Raw genomic sequence first — 23750 nt, forward strand, 5'->3', positions numbered from 1 at the left:
GCTCAGCATAAAACTATGTACTGTTCAATCTTGAATATGATATCATGTTTATCCATTTTTAAATTGTCCATTAACTTGTATGCATGAAACATTAGCAGCAAGTGTTTTTATTATTGGAGCTAAAGCTGGTATTTGTTGGTGTGTGTGCTTGCTTGAAGAACCTCTCCTTTCAATGCATGAACTTGGAAACCAAATTGCAATTTGTTCCTATCAACCTGATTGGCAGAGTATTATTATACACCAGAAAACATAATTGTCGTTCTGAAACTTGTTTAGGCGGCACCTCTTTCCATGGTCATGTAGGGAAATAAACATCTAATTTGGACTTACTTGTAAAGATATGTAACTTTTTTTAGAAGCTGACTGTTCTTTGGAAGAAAGGCTGATAAATGTGATGAAACGTTTGTGTTTTTTTTTTCCGATGCTAGGTCACGTTACTGCTGTTCTATCTTTCCAGAAAAATACCACAATTGGATTTAAAACAAACAAACAAAAAAAACCCACAAACAACCCTACAACATTGCAAACATATATATTATACTAAATACTTTGCAATAGCAACTTCACTAAGTGTCTACTTGAACAGTGGAATACATTCCTTGTATTTCACAGTTCGCTAATTAGTGGAAGGTTTATTGGAGTAATTCTGATGACATCATAAATCATAAGCCCACCAGGATATTATTTGTAGATACAGATCCGAATTATATTCCTCAACCAGCTTCTAGAAAGTTTTACAGTTTGGGTTTAATGTCTGGAAATACGCCTTGTGATTGGGGAATTAAGATGATTTCGTTTGTTGCATTTATGCAGAGACTAATGTTGCCATTTGAATGTTTTCCCTGGTATATCTGTAGAGTTAAAGATCATGATTAGTATCTCAACATAAATTGTCCAAGATTTTGATTATTCTGCTTGATAAAATGTGTTCATATAAATGTGTATTTCTTAACAAGGAACCAATACAGTAGATTATTTGACATATTAAAATTCTATGAAGAGAAAACTGTACTAATTTATAAAACTAATAATGCTACTTTATTTTTTAGGTGTTCTTAGGACTATTTCCTCCCCCATGGTAAGTTCTGGAGCTCCAACTTGTGACTTCAATTAGGCTTTTTATATGCTTTAGTTCCAATCAAACATTATTTTAGTGTAACTATTAGAACTGCACATCTCTTGGAGCCACTGGGTAACATTTCCCCCCCCTTCCCCAATATCAGAGCTCAGAGACAAGATAAATTATTTTTCTTAGAAAAGAAACTAGAAATATTTATTGAAAATATGTTGTGCCATAGGCTTGATCTGTACATTCAGTCTGATTTCAATTGCTTGATGAATTTGAAAATACATAAGCAAAATCAATCCTAGTTATGTGAAAATGGCATTTCAAAACAACAGATTACTTCTATTTAAATTCTAACCACATTGGAGCTCCAAAGCATATTATGGGGGAAAGGGGAGGAGTGGGAAGAAAATCTTTAACAAAAATAAAGCTATTTAAATGTTAAGGTATCAACAACTCTTGTGCCACTGGCAGTGCTGTGCCCTAAGTTTGCTGTCACCAAGGACTTAAAATAAAGGCATTCTTGTATAGTTTGCCATTTGTATACCTACAATTTAGAAATACTTTTTTTCTGATTTATAGATGTCTGAAACAGTTGCATAGCGAAAAACAGTTATTTGAAGCTATCAGTGTCAAACTACTGTATGAATGGGTCTGCACAGAATTAAATTAAAAGAAAACAAATGCTAGTACTTTTCCATTGAACTTGAAAGATAATTTTCTTTTAGAAGTTCACCTTTACAGTGATTAATATTGGTACTTACATCTTAGCGTTTTCAATACACTGTTTCACAATGTTTGTGATGAATTGGAAAAAATTAACTTGAAATGTTAAAATTGTTCGAAGTCCAAACTGTGTAAGAAATTTAACAATTCTCAACATTTTAAAACCTTTAGAAGAATAGATTTTTATCTGTTACTTATATCTATTATATTTACTGATAATAGGCACTTTAGAAGAGAGGCTTCAGATTTATGAAGAAGTTAGTAAAAGGCATCCCAGAGCAGTTTCACCTAGAAGATTACCTTTAAACTTTGTTTCAGGTAACAAGTTGCATATCTGTTCCATAATAGTTCTTTTTTTTTTCCTCAATTTTTTATCAGGCTGCTAAATGTGCATTTAATAGCTATTTGTACGTGTACACAAATTAGACAAATCTATTTTTCCTGGAATAGACGAAATTATTGATGTTTTAGAATTTGATAGACAAGTTCATGCACTCTAATATGGTGGTACCAACTGTATAATGGTGTCTTCATTGATAAAACTACACTACAGAATGGTGTCCAAACTTGGGGGGAAATCATTGTCCATGTTTCTTTGGCATCATGCTGGTTAAAAGTCATCAGTTTTAAGGGAGGGAATATAGTACACTGAAGATAGCCGGGGTATGTGTCCATGTATACATGCATGTACATATGAGCTATCCTATACTCTAATTTATAACCACTAAAACCAGTTGTAAAATATGCTTATAACAATTGGATAGCATAGGGCCGAAGAATTTCCTAACAGTTTGTATCCTGGCGATGTATCAGAAAACACCATTTTTTTATGAATCTGTTTATAAACTGGTGTGCATTATTTTTATCTAGAACTGTTAAAGCCAAGATCCATGGATTTAGTGCTGAAAATTTAATAATAGAAACAAAAAGCAGGTGTGCAGCATGAGTTGTTTTATTTCTAATTTTATGACTAAGTTCTTTTCAGCGACTTTGTCCTTTTACAAGCTGTACTGAAGTACAGTGCACAAACATCCTCAAATATGGAGGGAATATACATATTGTTAAAACAGAAAACTGCTTTTCCAAAATACAAGAGACGAAATTTTACAAAATAGTAAAAGCCTTAAAAACGTACGCTCAGAATATAGCTATTTAAGTGCCATAACTCCAGTAGAAAACTACACTACTTGGGTTTTGGCTGCCATGATATTTCTAAATTCAGCTGTAAATTACCATGGTATCTGCTGATGTTTTCAATTTCTTAAGGTTAGTTTTTAGTTTGGTTCATTTACTGAACGTTGCCTATGTCGTACCTTCTAAATACTGCAGAGCATGACTAGTACACTTGTACTTGTCTGTTGTTGCTCAGGAGTCTGAATGTGCATACACTTCTGTGTGCCATCACAAGACTAATGACTTCATAAGAAATTTAGCCTTCAAATTAGCATTTGTGCCTTACTTAATCCCAGGTTTTTTTTTTTTTGAAGACACAGACAAATTTTTAAGACCATTAAACTAGGTTTAAAAAGCTACGTGACAAGTAATTGTTTTTCTTCTGTTATAAAGTAAAAGCACTAATGCATAGCAAAACAAGTACCCTGCAAAATGATTTTGCATATCTTTATTAATAGTGTTCTGTTGTTGACCTTTTTCATTGTATGTTTTGCTCTGGGTTATCTTCACATCTGACAGTGTAGTCTTACAGCTAATAGTCATTACCAAAGTTATTTCTATTTAAATAAGGATTAGTTGTTCCTGCAATACCAAACTTTAAATGAAAGCAAAATAATTCATTTTTAAATCAGTTGAGTAAAATCTCCCAGTAAATTACCTTCTGCAGGTTTCATAAATAAGAATTTCCCTGATTTAAATCTTGTGTTTCTGTTAATCCAGTAAGCTTGTATCAGTCAGGATGAATAAGACATCCTGTGGAAAATCATCTGATAGATTGGTTTCCCAAATGACTCATGTTTATAAATTGAGCAGGTGAGAAGTCTCGTTGGCTAAAGTTAATAATGAGAATGTTGAGATGTAGAAACAAACTGTTGTAGAATTACATTTGGAAATTTCAAGAGGGTAGAATTTTTGGTTAAATGAAGTTGCTGTCCCTGAGTGGCCAGTGACCAGTTGCTTGTAGCCAGCACTTGTTCGTCCAGAATTGGTGTGGAGTGCTCCAAACTGCAGGCTTTCATTAATTGGACGGTCCTTTCCAGACCTTGCCAGGCACTCCAACTCAGTAACCCTTTAATTGATACAGACCAGGTCCTTCATCTTCCTGGAAACCACCTTTTTGGAGGCTGGGTATGATAGTTAATTTTCAGACTAATCAGGGAATAAAGTCTGGCAATCCAGTTTTAGATTTGTTGACGTTGCTATAGATTCACTGCTCATGTGGCCAAGACTCTGGTGCATCTGCTAGAAAGTGGACCCTGAGCTTGGCTTTGTCATAGGTGGGTGCTTCATTGTTTTGTGTGTTTCTAAGGCTTTTTCAAAGCTGTTCTGCTTTCTGTAAATAAGCACATACTTAGTAGAAATTGAACCTTCATTGCCTAAGCTTAAAGTTACGATTTTTCCACCGAGAATATAGATTAGAATAATGCAACAGAAGAAACTGGGATTTTTTTAGTTGGAGGGCAGTTTCCTGTAGTGTGAGAAAACAAGTTTTAATTAATTCACCTGTAATAAAGCATGTGCTTCTAGTTAACTTGTGGACCCCCGTGTACACAGGTAGTAGAAGCTGCTGTACAGAGACTAAAAAAAGACTCCAGGAGAGGAAGAGGGTTCATTTAATCCATCCTTCTTCCTCAAAGCATGGATAACTTCTATCTGTGCTATTCCTCACACACATTTATCTAACTATATCATAAAAACTTCCAGTGATGGAGCTTTTGAAAGATCTCTAAGGTAATCTGCTCCTTGGTTAGTCTTAACAGTATAATTTTCAGTATAATTTTCTTCAGTGGTTATTTAAATACCCCTTGCTACATCCTGGGTAGCCACCAGATAATCCTTGCCCTCTTTTGAAGCTTTTGCAGGTTTGAAGACTGTTACCATGTCTTCTAGACAGCAGTCTCCTAAACACTAGGAAGTCAAGCATTTTATTTTCTGATTTTTTTTTTTTCTTAATCCAGGGCATATTTGCAACCTACTCTTAAATAACAGGCGAGATGAAAACCCTTAACTGCAGTTTTTCAGTTACTCTGTTATCCAGAATTGTACACCAATTAGTGCTTATATTTATATGACACTTGCAATCACTGACATATAACCAAATACACTTTTGTTTCTAGGTGAAAAATTTAGAGAACTAATGGATAAGTTCCTGAGGGTTAACTTCAGTAAAGGCTGCCCACCCTTGTTTACCACTTTGAAATCTTTATATTACAATCCAGAAAAGGTAAAATTTAGTACTTGTTTGGTTTTAATGAAATATTCTGTATTGAATTTTTAAAAGATTACCTAAATGTTTATTTATAGTTTTCACTGTAACTTTCAAATAACTGTTGCATAACATTTTTCTTCGGTATGCTATTTTGTCATATGCATATTCACCATTTGATGATAATTAATCTGTGAAATGAAACTTCTGTAGACAGTTGACATCAAAATGCTTGAAATCTGATTGATGCAGGATGCACTGATTTATTTTACTTTTTTTTTTTTTTTTTTTTGAAAATCAGAGATAACCAGCAAATGTGTTTATGTACTCCAAATTGCAAGTGTGTCAAGATTCTTTCAACTTATGGTTTATGATGTCACCAGAAGTCATGATTTTAAAGTATCACACACGTGGCTATTCTACATGTATTTCTGAATTGCATCAACACATTAGTATTTACCAGGAAGGCTTGTTTTCTGCTTCAGTGTCTGGATAAATCTTAGTGTTGAATTTTTGCTCTTCCAAGTTCTCCCGGTTTTGGAAAAATTGTATCATACTATAACAGTTATTTCAGTTTTAGTTCTTTGTTCCAAGCTCTTGTAATGTACAGTAAAATACTAATCTTCAAACTAAAGCAAGCTAATAAACTGTGCAGCAAATAAAAGTGAAGGTCAGTCTATTCAGATGTTCCATTTTTGCTACAAGCGATACAAACGCTTGGTATTCTAATCAGTTCATGAGTGGTTAAGAGCAGCTTTTGTAGCTGGAAGAAAAACCTTAATACATGATTCAGCTTTTCAACCAGTAGTGGCTATTCCTTTAATTGAACTTAAATTCATGAGATGATCAGAGTGAATAATATTTTTTTTCAAAACACTTTTGGGAATTGTAATCTGTACTGTGTGTGTCTCCTGGGTTGACATAATTCTAAAAAATTCTGGTATCATGTACAGTACAAGCCTTTCTACAGTGCATATTGCTAATGCATATTTTTCCATGTAAACTTCTGAAACTGCATCAAGATTTTTTTAAAATAAAAAGCACTGAATAGCTAGACAGAAGGAGAAACATTGCTGCAAAAGTTTTCTCTCTGATATTTGAAGTATGAAAATGTAGAAGTAAAAGACAAACTCATTTGGCTTGGAAGACTATTTTAGCACCTGTTTTAGACATGATGAGTGAAAAGATTACCAACATGTTTTGGGACAGATTTGCCAGGAAAGGCGCGTTGCTGCTACTCATCTTCAGTGTATCAAATCAGTACTTCCCAAACTAGTACCTTGATTCCAAAAACTAACTAATAAGCAAAATCAAAAGCCTCAATTGCCAAATTTATTTGGATTTGTCTGCAGTGCTGACTTCTGCAAGAGTTTTCTCTACTTTCTCTTCCTTTTCTTCCCCAAAAGGGGTCTGTTTGCATTTCACTTAGTTCACTATGGTTCATGTAACCATAACGCAATAGGAATCTCTTTTTTTGTCTGACTAATTTTTGCCTCTGACAGTTTTAGCAATTCTGAAATCTAGTGACTAGGGGAAAGAAAAGTGTGACAAGTTGGAAACCATGCTGCACCTTCTAGGAAAATGTACCTTGGTCTCTGGCTTCTCTAAGTTGGTGCTTAATGCTACCTTCTAACACAAATACTGTTATGTTTTGACTGAAAACCGAAAGAATTGTAGTCTGGATTATGTTGTGCCTGTTAGAAATGTTAGAAAATATCTAGGAAATGAATACATTTCCTGCAAGTGTTGGGGATGAACATGAACAGTTCCCCCTTTTGACTCTTGGAAGCAGTTTTAATTCAGTGTAGTCAACTGCAGTTGCATTCTGAAATGGTATAGATATGAGGATTTTATCAAAGAGTTGGTATTTAAGCCTAGAAAGCTTTTTTTTTCTAGAACTCCAGGGGTGTCCAGGATCTTTCTTAAAGCATGCTTTCAGGGAAAAGGTAAAATAAGTAATACTTATACTAATAGAAGCTTTCTATTTGTATATACTTAACTCAGGCAAAATTAAGTGCTATAATGTTACGTGGGAGAAAGGGAAATGTAAATTGCTTAATTCAGTGCCTGCAAGAATATAGAAGAATAATGGGGAAAATGTAACTTCATTTGCTCAACCAAGATGAGGATTAGGTTTCTCAGTAAGTATCTTAACATTTTGGAGTTAAGTTTTGGAGCTAACATTTTGGAGTTTGATATCTGAGTGAGGAGACTAAAATGTAATTATAGTCAGTTCTAGAGGAAAAATACTGATGTCTGTGTCCTTCTGTTTGGAGGGGATTAGAGGAAAAAAGACATTATGTGGAAAGTAAACCTTTGCTAAGCTGTTGAGAAAACTGTTTGGTATCTAATTGCTATAAGCTGGTACTTAACACTAAATGTTTTTACATTAAAACTACTGGTATATCTTGATTTCAAAACATTACGTTCTGCTAGCTCTGGTTAGTAGATTAGGGTGAAACAGCTTCAGTTTGGGGTGAAATCTACCTTCAGCTACACTGAGCTGCAAATCTGTAGGATTTGTCAGGCTCAACGTGAAGCCTAATCAGGGAGGTTTTAGAAACTATTCAGTACTTACTCTGCTTGGACTCCAAATAGTGATGTTACAGGTTGGAAGATATGCTTTAGATTCCAACAGAGATGACATGGTTGTGATAGAGATCTAAGACAGACTTGCTGTACTTGGGGCAGTTGTGGAAGAAAAAACAGAAATAAAGTGGGAAAAATTGTTTTTATCAATTTAGAGAACTAAAGTTCAACTGTTCTTTTATGATGATTGTCTGATCAGTGAGCAATGTTTTGGTATATTAGTACTGACTTGATCAAAAATCCTTTAAGTAATTAAAGAGTTAAAGGTAAATTGCTCAATAAATGTGTAATAAAATCCACTAGAGTAATTTTTAATTTACAAGTTCACCAAACACTAGAGGCTAGAAGCGTGTCCAATTCGAGGATGCTTACTCTGTTGGAAGAGTGGGTAGTATGAGGTTAAGAACTAAGTCTTGAGTTAGCGCTCAGCAGATTGCTCAAAGCACAGGTGCTAAAAGCTGCTCTTTCTTCAAGCTGTAACAATTTAAGGGATGTAGTGTGGAAGGCAGCCTGGAGGATGCAGGTTAAAATGCATAGAAAGCCAGGCCTTATTCTGTTCTATACAGAACAATTTCTTTAAAAGAAGGAAAAAATGTTTAGCTTTTTTTTGTTTGTTTTTGTTTTCTTTCTGAGGGATCGAGGTGGGGTGGGCTGTCATGACGCTTTGTTCCAACATGGAAACTTGCATCGAATTTGGCACACATCAAAAATGTGTCCCAGTTCATATGCTTCAGAAATGTAAAATCTTGGTGTCTGTGTGCAGTAAAGGGTTCTTGACTTCATTTGCCATTTATCTTAAAATTAAAAATTATAGATATATTACTATAAGATATTAAGATGTTAGATACAAGATATTAAAGATGGAAGAAGCATAGTCAAGCTGTATTTTCTTTGTGAAGTAATGGTACCTTGCATACCTTCATGGTTGTTAACAACCATATCTGAATAATAAACGTCATTTCACAGCTGCTTGCTAGACTTCTCCTTCTGTCATTCAATTTCTCTTCTTTTCACCTCAGCACAAACTCTCATGCAGCTGCTCGCTGAGCTGCTTTAGGGTTAATCCATCTGCAATCAAATCCCTTCCATCAGTCTTCAGCCGGATCATTTTTCTGGATCTTATCACTAGCTTCATGGAATACTGTGAATACTGCAAATGAGTTCAGAAGTAGTATGCCAGAGATGTTGAATCAAGATGGAGGGATCACAGCAACTCAGACTTGAACTGGTTTAAATTGACAAAGCCACCAGGTCTTTGTATGCTTAATGCCAGCTAAGATAACCATACTACCATTTATACCAGGAAAGTGAGGAGGCAATTCAGGTTACTGCCAATTGTATAGCCTTAGTCATTGCAATGGTATAGGTCACACTATTTCAAAGATTTGGTGTAAGAGAAGTACGTGAGACCCATGTAGAAAATTTAGGCTGAGATATTTTTTTATCTCAAGGGATGGTAAGTTGCTGCCTTTGATTTTTTTCCTTTCCAACTCTTACGGACTTTGAAATCTGCTTCTTGATGACACTGGAATCTTGACCATATAACTCAATTAAAAAAAATAATAGGGTAAGTATGTACATGGCTTAAGAGTATTTTAGGATCACGCTTTATGTGTCTAAATCATCATCATTTGATTTGCATACTAAGATTTAGAAACATTAATTTTCATACTTACACTTGTAAATTGTCCAGAGATCACTTACAGAAGATTTATAAAGTGGTAACTTTATAGCTTTCAGTGGACAATAGATAATAGTAATGTCGGTGTGATTGGATGAAATTGGCAAAGCTAACTAATAATTTTAAGTTTTCCTTTTTCTCCAGCTGTAGCTTTCTCAGCTTGCTGGCACTTTTTTTTTTTCTTTTTTATCTTATTTTATCGTATTACAGGATTTTGTTCTCTTTTTGAGCAGACTGTGACAGTGTTGGGGATTTAGCTTTAAGTTCTTTGCTTTGGTGGAAATTGGAGATGCAGTCAAATTTCAGTCTAACTAAACAAAGTAGTTTGGACTTTTCTTTTCATGTAGTTTCTGGCTTCTCACTGACTGTTGACTTAATCTCTATGTGGAGATGAATGAAATGCTTTCTAATGCATTTGAGTCAATAAATGCAAATACTTTAAAAATGTTTCACTATCATAGAGCGGCAATAAGAAAAATCTAGATTATTTTTTATGGTTTTGCTATTCAGTTGTCTTTTCAGGAAGACTGATAAGGATGCAGTGCAGATACGTTCAACTTAGGCTAATGCCTCATAGTTTTGTCCTCATTCAGATATTTAATTTAATTTCTTGTTTGAACTGCTGTTGGAAATGCTACAGTCTGATCGGGGATCAACAAGCTGTGTCTAAACAAAGGATCCTGGAGGCACGGAGTTAAATGTTACTCTTTTTGCTACCTTAACGTTTCCAGGAATACAAAAAACAAACAAACAAAAAAATTACCTTTGCACAAGTTATAGTAAAGCATATATTGCATTCCTTTATTCAGGTAATCTTTTTCTAAGTATTTGATTAAATCAAAAAAGTATAGTTCTTGTGTGCTTGTCATGCAATAAAGGTAACTGACACTGTTTTTCACAGCTCTTTTCTTGTCCGTCCCCACCTGCCCACACTGGTGAATTGTTTTTAGGCAGGTGTGATTGTGAATGTTCACACTTATAAAACTTCCAGTCTGTGGTTGGTCTTCGTCTTCCAAATTCAATGCAGTTTCAACAGTCAAGGAATGAAATTTAGTTCTGGATTCAGGCATTTGTTTTTAGGTCAGTGTACGTAAAACTGTTCAGGTCCACTTGAAAGGGTTTCCACTGGAACAGTTATCTAGATACCTGGGAGAAGTGGCTGCTGCTTGTGTTGCCGTTCATTCAGAGGGCTGGAGAAATGTGCAGAAAGCGATCTTACGAAGTTCAACAAAGGGAAACGCCAGGTCCTGTACCCAAGGAGAAATAATCCCATGTGCCAATATGGGCCAGCGTCTTACCAGCTGGAAAGCAGCTGATGGGGGTGGTTCAGATACACAGCAAAAGGAACAGGAGCCATCGGTATGGCCTTGTGACAAAGGAAGCCAAAGAAGGCCTTAGGTAGCATGTGGGGCTACCTGAGCAAAAGCCCCGCCAGGAGGTGAGGTGGAGGGAGGCCATCTTCTCTCCTCAGCCCCATGGTGGGACACATCTGGGGTGCTGGCTCTAGCTCTGGGCTCACCAATACGTGGCACTTGTCAAAGGTGGGAACAGGTTGAGAGAGGTGGCAGAGACCCTTCCTCATCCTTGGTGACTGACAGAACATGACTGGATGTGGCCCTGAGCAGCCTGCTTCAGCTGACCTGCTTCTGGAAAGGGAGGGCTTGGACTCAGCAGGCTGCAGAGATCCCTTCTAGCCTTGATAGTTCCGTGACAGTAGGTACTGTGCTCTGGGATTTTTGTTGTTTTACACCTTTTTGGTAGCAAAGCCCCCAGTCAGTTCCTATAATTTTGTGCTTTTGCCTTCTCAGACCTTTCACAACAGGGGAAAGATAGGTACTTGCCCCAGAAACTGCTTTGTAGAAATGGATTCACTTCAAGCAGAGGTGAATAGCTGGAGATTCGCGTTCGTGTTAGGTTAAATGTGAGGACATCACCGTTCACCACTTGAAGCTGAGCACCTGTAATTGCTGCTTCAGGGTAGCCACTTTCCAAAAGAATAGGTTTTTGTTCAGGAGTGTAATGGGGTTAGGCTGAGGATGCTGTCTAGATAGAGAGGGATCTAAGCACTGTTTGCATACAGTCCTGCATCCATCATGCTGGATTTTGGAGCCCTCAAAGTGATGTATATGGCAACCTTCTTTATTTTTGTGATGTTCCAAAGTGCAAATTCTAACAGATAATGTAACAGTTGTGCATTTGGTGTTTTGTAAGTGATCTGCTTGTTCTTTCCAATGAAGAGAGAGCTATCTCAAGATTTTATTGTGCTGCTTAGAAATCAGCAGTCACTTAGCCGAGCTGTTGATGTCGATGTTCACTGATACTGAATTTGCCCTCACCGTGTTGGTGAAGGAAAAGTGGGAGGAGAGATGTCAGTAACATTATAGCAAAGCCAGAACCGTCTGGGTTTATTTTGCGGGTCAGATAGCTCACGCTCACCTTGAATTGCGTGCAGATGGAGACAATTTGGTCTGGCAGACCTGCTGTGTATAACGTTATATGGCAGGGATGGTTGGCACAATGCTATGGGGGGATCAGTGAGTGCTGTGCTACCATTGGCTTCATGTGTTAACACACAGCAACCGTTGAGGTGCTCAGTGGAGCAACTTTCTTTAATGCTTGACAACTCCAATATGCCAGGCTTTCAGCAGTTAAAGGAGGTGCTGTGCTATGGAAATTTGTACTTCAGTCTTCAAAGGCTATTGCTCTTACTTGCTATCCCAAGCACGTGTTGCCTTCCTGTTCTGCAGTGACGATGGCATACACTTACACTATGCAATATTTTACAGTACAGTATGCAATGGCATACACTTAAAAAGAAAATAGCCATTTCCCCTAAAACAGCCTGTCCTTTGAGAGGTGGTAACATTAGTCCCATGGTCTGACATCTGAATCCTGGAGTTCTAATTTGTATAAAATCTACAACAAAAGATCACAGTCCCTGTATACTCTGTATGCTGACAGTGAAAATTGCAAGCGCGGAATTGGTGTGACTCTAGCAGATGATGCTACTGAGGGATTTGATTCATGAGTGCATCAAGCAGTTCGAAATGGGTTGTGCAAGCGCCCTGACTCACAAAGTTGTCCATACCTCCCTTGTCCTTCAGTTGGCACTTTTGCTGAAGGAACAACTCAGATGTTTGGGGTACCAGCAGCAGCTTTCAATTTGCACTCATTTTTGGTTTTCTGAATGCATTGTGCTGTTCTGCTATAAGCATCTGTGCAACAGAATCGTTTCTGCAGTGGCAGTCTCTAACAGACGGGTGGATTGAAGATGTGAAAATAAACATTAGCCATCCCACTACATGATTTAAAAAAATTCACATGCTATGAGGGAGGCGCTTCTCTGTAGCGGGGCCAGTGTAGTTAGTGTGTTTTGAAGAACTGTAATCATTCCTAGAAAAAATACTTCTACTTTAGAAGAGTATCACTGCAAAGATGTGCTTTTGGAGATTGCCTATTCGCTTGGTTTTCTTGAGGTTGCCACAAAATGCTAAATTTCTGCATCATCAATTCATAAATACATTGTGGAGGTAATTTGCATTTCAACGTGAATTTGTCTGTAATACTTAGTGCATGGTTAAAAGTGAATAGGGATTGTAGGTGACTAACTAGAAAAAAAGTCAGTTTTATGCATGGCAGACAGAATGCCATCCTCCATAATGAAACTTGTGGTTTTGTGCTTTTTCCTCTAACAAGATATTCTGTTTTCCACTGCCACTTTGAAATGTATAAACAGAACATGGCTTGAAACATGAGCATCATGGAATTCTTACCTATGGCTCATGTTTCTGAAATGGCATCAAGTTTCATTTCCATGATTTGTGGAGCCTTTTAGAATAACCATCTAAAGCACTGCTATGTGAGTGAGACGTTCTGAAGTGAATGCTTTATATGCACAGAGCATTTACTAGGAAAATGTTTCAGTACAACAATAGGTGTATGTACAAAATCATTATATAGATATCTTGGCCTTTTCTTTGATATAGCACATCTACTGCCCAATTACTAAGCTCCTTGTTTTATGCCAGAAGCAGTTTTAGTATTTTTGTTTGTTTGTTTTGCCTGGTGCTTAAATTTCTGCAGTGTTTTAAAAAGAAATTACCAGCACAGTGGCCAATTTTCAAGTTTTCTAAAAATGGTAGGTCTCTAATCTCAGAAGCCTGCTATTTGGTGTGGAGTCTTATTCAACGTGCTTCTATCAGGCTTTTGGTTTTTAAACAACAAATATATTTGGCTACTTCAAGTACATCTATAGCGTTGATATCTGAGTACCTGAGTAAAACATAGACAGCTGGCACAGTGTGTGTGTTCTGTCGAGGAAAAAGCTCTAGTTTCTCGTTGGCACACTCGAGAAGCAAAAATTTGTGTCTAGTGGTGCCACTGCATAATTATGAGTTCTGCTGTTCACAGAAAGTTACTGGTTGTGGTGAATGTAGCTGCAGCTCTTGACGGAATGGTTCTGCTGGAAGCTAATAACCCAGTGTGTGTGCAAGTCATGGGATGTAGCAACTCCCACATTCTTTAAATTGCTGTCCGAACGGGTTACAAGCAACTATGAACAACTTTATTTTTTACTTACTGTTCCTCACAAGAGATTTTGAAATGCTAGCACCCACTGCCCAAACCCACAACAATCATTCTCTTTGTACTGGAGCAATACTCAGAAATACTCTTTAGTTCCCCATAGACATTGATTTCTATATCCATGAGATAAAAGTCCCAAGAGTGAAGATCTTCGATTAGTCAACATCAAGGTTTGCATCGATTGTGTTGCAGGTGCGTTGATTCCATTGAAGGTCGACGTTAGTGCACATGTACCCTTTTTCTGGGTAACTTTAAACAAGGAGACTGTGAGGAAATACTGGATGAGAGAAAATGTTTGTCTGGAAGAAACATCAGAAGCAACAGTCTCAAAAAAATAAAAGTGTAAGACTCTACACAGGAAGGTAGGCTGTCTCCAGTGAAGACCTTTCTTTACCCCTTGCAAGACAGATGACGTTTTCCCTCCTTGATATAAAAAGCTAAAGGAATTTAAAGCAAATTAAAACCATTTTCAAAGTTAGATGCCCTCTGTGATTTATTGGTGGCTTATGTAAGAAAGCGAAAAATGTTCCATCTTAAAATGTAGAGAAACTGGAACTAACAACTCTGCAAGATCAACCAAAGAGCTCAGTCTTTGATGTATGCTGACTCTGTCAGTTTAGTTTAGAGAAATTAGTGTCTCTGGCATAAAACTTCAGGAGAGGAAATCTGGTAACTGGACTTATTCAGGATCTGGTTAACATTTGATGCGTTCATAGCAAACGGTGGTGTTCCTGCTATATAAGTATATATAAAGTAAGGAAATTTTACAGTAAGCAAAGGAAGAAGGAAAGTGAACTGTTTCAGGTACTGCCAGGGTAGCATGCTTCCACTCAGTAGCAAGCATGGATAGTTTCAAACATGTTGGTGTTTGGTAATTTGGGTCCCAGAGTTGATATGTAAGATAAGAGTTGACTGACAAGTGTAGCAATGAACTATTTTATCTATGAACTATTTTATCACTGAGTTTCTTTTACCCTGAGTGATCTATGTTGTGAATAACTGCCCCAAATACCTACTTAAAGGTCCACAAGAAGTAGAAAGTTAAGTGCTACATAGACCTAAGAATACTGATTTTCTGAAAGTTTTCATATACTGTCCAGATCTTTTGGCGGTTTTCTCACATGCTGTAGCTTATGTCACATCTCCCAAGTTGTTAATCTTCACACAACGCAATAAAGAAGGGAAGCATTATCCTCATTTTGCACATCTAAAACAGTGAAATGTCAGGACTAACTTTTGCAGGCATTGATCCAGGAGTTCAGGTGCCGGAGATGTTTATCTTCAGAAGCGTTCATTGATCTCAATTGATGTGGAATGCTCAGCACATTAGAAAATCTGGTTCTAGGCAGCATGAAAATGGACATAAATACCTGTTTTGTGCGTGCCACTACCTTCATACAACATTATCCCACCTGGTGGGATATTATTCGCTCCCTGGTGTGCATTAAATGAGGCAAATGCTTTTCAGGAGGAATGCACAACCATATACATCATGGTACTTGATAGCCGTGTTTCTGTCACTTCAGATCAGCTCCTTGATACCTTACAACCTGCTGCCTCTAGTGTAATTCAGACAAGTAGCTACTGTTAGGGCAATAACTCTGAGCCACCCAGTCATCTCTGGCTGGTGTTGGCTTTTATTCCTTGCTACTCTCATTGTATCAAGAAAATACAGCAGTCGTTTTAACTTACTAGGTCTTTGTGGTTTGCTCTTCAGGGCAGATTAATTTGGAGTGAAGTTGAGTAAATTAAAAAGATGGGTGAACTTCTGCTCCTCAGTCTTCCATATGAAGTGCTCTTAGCAAAGCTTTCCAGTCCATGATTATACAACTGTATGAGTCTGTTTTGTAAGTTTCTTTCACATCTGTAACAGTACGTCTGGGGAGAAATAATATTCTGTTTATAGTATACTTTTCCTTTTAGACTAATTCCTAGATGAAGCATGTCTAATACGTTTAAGTAACGTGGCTTTTTATGAGCTCTCTGTTTTAGTACTTAGAAATAGCAGATGAATGGACAGTCTCTCTAAATTACATGTAGCTTTCAGTATTGGACTGGCGTGTTACATTTGTGTAGCTTTGGAAAATCATAGGATGGTTTCAGTTGGAAAGGACCTCAAAGATCTAGTTCTAACCCCCCTGCTTAAGCAGGGAAAATACAATGAAATATCAGTACTTGGAAGCATAGAATCAGGAAAAATAATGCAAGAATCAACTCCTTAATAGCCTTTCATGCAGTCCCTGAGTTCCTGTTTTAATTTTGTGATCGTGTACATGTTGTACACTTTACAGCTCAACCGCTGTGGAGGAATCTACCTTGGGACAGTAATCCTGTTCTGACTGTGGTATTGCTGTCCTGCTGAGCTCTGGGTTCCCGCACTGAAGTTTTCCAAATTGTGTAACTTAGTGACGGCTTGATAAATGGCTAAATGTTTGCTTTCAATTTGAGAAAAATGACAGCCTGTGCAGAGAGCTGCTACCAAAATCAGTCAAATCAGTTCATGTACAAGATAGTACAGCTAAAAACGTGTGTTCATACTTTGAAGTATTCTATAGATTAAGTATAGGCAGTATGTTTGTTGCAGCTATTGCCAATCTACACTTTCTTTGAAGTTGCCATCAGTTTTCAAGGCAAGACAAACTGCTTAGTATATTGATAGTAGCTAGATCTTTGGTTGAATTTGAAAAAAGTAAATAATTAACAATTTATTATTGAAAAGATGCTGATTTTAATAAAAACGATTGTCATTACAAACATTTCCCAGCCATATGTAAGTTAAGAACTCATTTCCAAGTCTGGCTGAGTCCCATGTTTTTCTATCCCAAATGGTGTCTGAACAAGCATCACTGCCGTTGTGCAGGTGCTGTGACAGCTTATTAAAGGGATTCAAGGACTGTTACTTTTAAAATAACTTCAAGGATCTGATGGCAGGACCACTCAGTGGGTAAGGAATTGGCTGGATGGTCACTCTCCCTCCTGCGAGTGTGGTGAGGCCCTGGCACAGGCTGCCCAGAGAAGCTGTGGATGCCCCATCCCTGGAAGTGTTCAATGCCAAGCTCAACAGGGCTTTGAGCAACCTGGTCTAGAGGGAGGTGTCCTTGCCCATGGCAGGGGGGTTGGAATTAGATGATCTTTAAGGTCCCTTCCAACCCAACCATTCTATAATTTCTTTTAATATTTAGTTTCTTACATATGAAGCACTTACAATTCATGGCTCACTGTTGTATTCGTAGTCATCTTACTGTAAATTTTTCTTTCATGTGAGACTGATCTTGTAGTTCTAGCTGTTGTTCCACAGCTCCAAAGGAGCTTGTGCACTTGTATTTGCAATGTGTGAACTCACACGTGCTAGACCTTTCAAAGCAGTGGTTATTTCTTCCATGAGCAGTGTTCTTCCTCTGACTTGTTTGCCATTCTGCTTGAGTAGTGTGCTCTCCACAAAGCTGGTGTACCCAGCAGCTTTCCTGTAGCTTTCCTGTAGCTTACAGTTCTCTCCTGCAGGGCTAACTTGTAAGTGCAAAACCTGTTGCATATGGGGTAGCGTTTCCAGTGCAGGCCTTCAAGATAAGATTAAAAAAAAAAAAAAAAATCTGGTTAAGGCTGTCTTAGATAACTAGAAATGTTGTGTGGTTCAGTCAAAATTACAAAGCAACTGCAGCATTTATGGAGTACTAATTATACTATAAATCCTCCAATTTATTTTCCTTGGAAGTGGCATGCCCTATAAAAGAAATAATGCTGTTTCAGCAGAGCAGGTGTGCAAAACGCATGGAGACCACCATGTTACAAGGTAGGCTTTTATCTAAATGAGCTTTAGTTTGTAATTATCAGTGGAGGAAACTTTCTTCAGTGTCTTTATTCTGCTATTTCAAATCAACTGTATTTACAGTGAAGGTATTGATACTAGAAAAAAGTAGCACTTGGTTTTTTTGGTTTTGATTTTTTGTTTCAGGATTAGCTGAGATCAGTGCTAGCTGCAGTGGACAGCAACAGAAATCTTTGCTTATGCAACAAGTTAAGTGTTTTCAGAAGTTAAGCAGAATAGGACTTGGTGTTATCAAGCCATGTGTGCAAACGTTATTCCCAAACATACTGCGTTTGCAACTGCTTAAGGAGATACCATGCAGTGTCTCAGCCACGATGCGCGTTGTAAGGCACAGATCCGACCCTAATCCAGGGCAAAGAGGAACTCATACCATGCTTTATTTTTAGCAAAGTTGAAATTCTACATGTATCTGACACTTTACTTGGTATGTTTTGAATTTAGAAGTGATTATAAGTTATTAATGGAAGATTTTAGTTGTAACAAAGAAAAATCTAAAAGCCAATAAAGCTCTTGTGTATATATATTTTTTTCTATGAAAACATACAAAAAAGTTCTTAAATTTCCTTACAGTGCAGATCAACTCTAAACAAATAGGGAAGGCTACTTCTCTACCACATACAAAACACAGAACTGATTTCTTACATGGATAGGAAACAAGGAACATTTAATTTTCCAGGGCTTCAGGGTGTGTTGTTCCTTCTGTTTTGTTTTGACTTTGCTTGTTTTGTTTTTGCTTTAAATGGAGTACTGCAGAGTTAATGCTGTGTGGCTGGCTAGTCCTAATAAACTGGTGAAATGCCCGAGTATGGTGTCTGCTCACCCACCCCACAGTGAGAAATGCTTAAGTTAGTGACTAAACGTGACACTTTGGGATTTGCTTGCTAGAAAGGTAAATGAATTTTTATGGAAGCTGGGTCACGATGTCCATTTGCAAGCTGTCTGGAAAGGTGTACGTACAGTTTCTGTGACAATGGCTGCAGAGTAGGTAGGTTTCCACTGAAAGCAGAATGCAAGTTCTTGTGCAGCTGATGAGCAAACAAGATGAAGAAGCAGATCTGAATTAAAACTTTTTTTCCCTTGTCTGTTAATATTTAAGTTGACTTAAAGGAAACGTGGAATTTCCTTTGTAGATATGTATTTTTATGCCAGTTAAAGATACTTTTTTCTTTTTTGCCCTCTGTGTGTGCGAACATACACATTTAACAATGCTTTCCCTAGGGAAGCAGAAGGGAGTATTGATTGATTCAATTTACCCAACCAAGACACATCTCCATTTGAACTGCTGCTAGTTTAAAACCAACATTTTCACTGGGTTTGATACGAAACTGGAAAGCTGTTTACAGAAACAAACTTTGAATTAGTATAGGTCCAAGATAAATAAGAAAATTAAAGAAATGTGTTAACTAGTACAATAGATTTGTGTTAAGACTGCTTTTCCTGTGTTTTCCTGTTTTTTACTTTGATGGTGTAGAGAAATAATTTTTAATTGATCATGATTTTTATTTCCTTCAAACGTTAGTCATGCACTAAAATATTACGTGTGGAGGTCCTACATGTGAGAGGCTGAAAACAATAGTCTGAAAAAAATAACTGGAGTAATTTCTTTAAGTAGTCTCTGTTTATGGACTTACTCTGTGGTTCATACCTCATCTGGTAGGGTAGATCTGATCAATCTTACAACAAGGTGTGGAACAGAAACTTTCCAAGTGAGAGCGTAAGGAAGTTTGTTGGAAGTTAGTGTGTAGGCAGCTGGAAAAAAAATGGAAATCCTTGTTTATTTGCATAACCTCTGCCTTTCTTTTTAGAATGATAAACGTGGAGTGTCATAATTTTTTATATTTTCTTCTAAAGAAATAAAACCAAGCAGTGTAAGCTGTGCTGAGGAGGTTTTTTGGGTCTGTGAGCTTATAAATGTTTCCATCTTTGATGCTCTTTTAGTTAAATGTAAAGTATAAAGCCGTAGGAAATGGGATTTCTTATTCAGGTGGCTACCTAAATACACCTTCCTGTGTGGATGTGTCGGAAGAGCCTGAACTCAGACCTTTTGTACGGTGCGAGTGTGCCAGCTGGCTCGTGTCTGGCATGCTCTGTTCCTCGCTGCCTCAATGAAAAGCACATCTCAGCTCCTGCCAGTCACTTCTTGGCTGTGGATGAAGATTCTTCTTGTCTTTGTTAGCCTTCAGTCAAACCCTTTCTCTGGTGTGTAGCTGCCTTTTTTTTTTTCTTCCTGGTTTGGTTAATTGAATTTGTGAGCTTTTTTTTCTTTTAGAGTTGGTTGGTAGCTTCTTTATTTGAAACTTCCTTCCCTCAGTGTGTCTGTCCAGGAAGGTATGTTCAGGGTCTCTGGGGTGGAAATACATTGCTCACGTGACGGGGCTGTGCTAGGTACATTAGATCCTCAGAAGCGTGCCTCTGTTACCTTGAAATCCATCAATTCTTAAATATTTAGAGCTTAGGGATATGGTTTAGTGGAGGGCTGTTAGCGTTAGGTTGGAGGTTGGACTCGATGACCTTGAGGTCTCTTCCAACCTAGAAAATTCTGTGATTCTGTGTGATTCTGTGATTTTGGGGGCCCGATTGTTCAGATTTAGGTCTCCACATTTGTAGAGGTGGGACTCCAGGTTGCAAACTTCATGGGCAGAGCCCTTACTGTCTCTGAACCCAGGAGCCTCTTTCTAACAAAGATTCTGTTTAAAATGCTTTGGACAGCATAGCATCTAAAGAAAAGCTAGAAACCAATCTCTCTACTATTCCCTATCGCTATTTTGTGGGTTCAGCTCCCCGGCTTTCAGCTTTTAGTTTTGTGTGCACATGTAAATAATTACCACCATCCCAAAGAGGGACTGACAATGGGGACAGCTCAAGCAAGGGGTGGTTTAGTTCTGGTCTTATTTGTGGGCCACCACAAGGCCTGTTCAAAGTGTCGTCATCAAAAGCATTCTCCAGAAATATGGGCCAGCAGCTGCTTTCTGCTTTTCTGTCTTAACGTCTGTGGTACTAAGTTCTGAAATATTTTTCAGGGTCTGCTGGCATATTGGGAACACTTTTTTGTCTCTCCCTTAGATAACATCTCGCTGTAGTGAAGACTGCGAGCTTTGATATAGTCCTACAGACTGTTTTTATTGTTTCTCCATTTCCCACAAGGAATTTAGAGTATTGGTTTCAGGGTACACACTGGATACTTGTTTCTGTCTTGTGGAAGATGATGCTAAAAATTCGGCCACATGTTCTTTATCTATTAATGTCAACATGGTTTTCCTCTGGGCCATGGAAAATGCCTTGCCAGGGCTATGGCTGTGAGTACAGCTTGCTGCTTGGTCTTTAGGTATCCCATCTTCTCTAGGTGGTGAGGTCTGTTTTGAAGTCTTGCACTGTAGTAGTTTCCCTTGGGTACTCTGTGGCTAAACAAGTTGCAAATGGTTTCCAGATACTTTTTTTTTTTTTTTTTAAAGTGTGCTCCTATTTTTCAGTTTCTCACGTAGATACCAGGATTCATACCATGTCTAGCAGACACCTCTTCTGCTCTGCTAAAAACGTGGTGTCACAAACTCAGTCACATTCCACTCTTTTGAATAGGAGATATTCATACTCAGAAAACCAGAGAACTTTTCAAGTGCTACTAGTGCTGGTAATGGGAAATACTTCCAAAATTCACCTGTACTTTGGGATGAAAACAAGGAATTTTCTTTACTCACCTTCAAGGCATGCTTCTGCTATTAAGATTGCATTTTGACATCTGTAAGAGTTGTTTTGTTGAATAAGTAGCAATCTGATTCAGGAGAAGTTGGCTCTGTTGATAGCAAAGTCCTGTGGAGGTTCAGGATCAGTTTCTGTTACGTGCAGGGCCACTGTTGTCACCATGATACCCGCAAGAAACAAGTTTTCTTCAGGAAATGATGTGGAGACCTTTTTATTAAGAGGAAAGGTGGTTCAATTCCAAGTTTCCAGGATAGATAACACAGTCTTTCTTTGATAGAACCTGAGCACGTGCTCTTTCTTTCCTGTATGCATCTTCTCACCTTAAAAGCAAATGCAGGATGCTGAAATGCCACCTGTGCAGGTTGATGCAGCATCCTCCCCCTGCAGATCCTCAGAACCAGCTGAGAAAAGCAACCCCCATGGTGGCAGAGACCACCCGTGCTGAGGTTTTGAGTCATAAGACAATGCCACTGGTTGATATGAGAGCCAAACTGTGGGGTTCCAGAATTAAGAACATCTGTCTTTGGAAACAGCCAAGCTCATTTCAGGCACAGAAGACCATCCTGTGGGTGATGAACAATTCCACAGCTGGGCATTCAACGCGTATCTACCTCCTCTTTTCCCTCTTTCACTGACCATTTTGCAGTAGACATCTTTTTGCTAAAGCAGAAGTGCTTTATTGGTATTGGGGAAGTTTGTATGAAATTAATCCCATATTTTACAGTATTTTACAGTGATACTTGTGCTGGAGTACAGTTACTGTTTGACCTCTCAGGCTGCTAACTATTTGAAAAATGCTCAGTAATACCAAGGTGGATCTGATTCCTGGATGTTACAAATTTTTTTCTGGCAACCAAAGTTTTTTTTCTACTACTTCTGGGCTGGGCATCTCAGAGCAAGCTTGTTGGTGTAAGAAGGGAATGAGAAGCACACACACTTCTAGTTCTTTGTACCCCTCTGAAGTACTCATACAAGATGGCTTTGAAATAGAAGATGATTTCATCTCTTACAGTGTAATCTGAGCTTCAGATGCTTCAAATTGATATTTTTTTTTAGAAGTTTTAACATAATCTTCATGAAGAATGATGTTTTGCTTTGAAATAGTGAAATACTAATGCCTTTAAGATGACAATGTTGGCTCTAGCATAATGATAATTGGTAGTAAATCCAAGAGACGTGTTTTACTACTTAAATTGCTGTTAATATGGGCGTGCAAATTGTGGTTCACATTTCTAGACAATTTGTTTCATGAAGTGGCACGTGAGCGAGAAATTATTACCCTAAAGTGCTAGCGAGAGACTGAAGTAAAACAGCATAAGCATAAAAAGGAGGAAAAGGATTCTGTGAGTGGGTCATGAAAAGCAAAGATCATCTCAATTTTTGTCAATATCTGCAATGTTCTAATCACCCGTTTTGCATTTTTGTAGTCGTTACTTCTGCTGACTGCTGGCAGTGTTTTCCAAATGTATCATTCAAAGAAGCTGCTGGCACTAACTCAAGGCAGAGCCCAGCCGTGTGCCATGGAGGTGGTGGGACCCTTCTTTTGGGTGGAAACATGGTCCTTGTGCAGTTGGGAAGCTGTACTCCTGATGCCCTTGCAGTAGTGGAAAAGTTGGGTTCTCTGTTATGGAAAGGAGGGATCTTCTCCCTTTACACACAGTTCACCTGCAATCTAGCAAAGCTGGCTGATCTCAGATGGGTTTGAGTTTTATTAACAACCACATGACTAATGATGAGTTTGGGAAGACCTTGAAGTTGTGAAGAACGTCAGGGAAATAACACTTCCCATTGCACATACACTGCCAGCCTGCTGCCTGAATCAGATGCTTGCTTCAGCATTTAAATTCATCTTAGAGAAAGCAATCTTCCAAGATTTTCTGAGGGTGCTGAAGGTTTCTTTAAGCAAATAGATGTCTGAGACCGGAGAACGATTTAATGCATTTATTTGCCTTTGTTCATTTGTGACTTCCTAGCATTCCTTTAGCATTTGGTAATTATTTGAAGTCTAGTAATGTTTGATGATATTTGATGAGATTCTTGCTACTAGAAATTTTCTCATGAGATTTGCCCAGAGCTTTTCAAAATGTGCATATCTGTTTATACATTTTATTACATTTTTGAGGCATTTACACTGGCTGCATATGACTTGAGTGTGTCACCTTCTCTGCTCTTTGAAACAAACACCTGCTATTTCTTACCA

At 37.9% G+C, this 23750-nt stretch overlaps 1 protein-coding gene across 1 annotated transcript in view; it reads left to right on the forward strand.

Moving 5' to 3' along the window:
• The window catches only part of NAA16 (N-alpha-acetyltransferase 16, NatA auxiliary subunit), a 62382-nt gene that overhangs the window by 26206 nt on the left and 12426 nt on the right, over nt 1–23750 (forward strand). The window contains exons 8-9 of the mRNA XM_032196484.1: nt 2015–2110; nt 5083–5189. Of these exons, the coding sequence (XP_032052375.1) occupies nt 2015–2110; nt 5083–5189 (203 nt within the window). The remainder of the gene's footprint in view (nt 1–2014; nt 2111–5082; nt 5190–23750) is intronic.

Source organism: Aythya fuligula, chromosome 1 (genome assembly GCF_009819795.1).
Source record: "Aythya fuligula isolate bAytFul2 chromosome 1, bAytFul2.pri, whole genome shotgun sequence".
In the NCBI taxonomy this organism is placed as follows: domain Eukaryota; kingdom Metazoa; phylum Chordata; class Aves; order Anseriformes; family Anatidae; genus Aythya; species Aythya fuligula.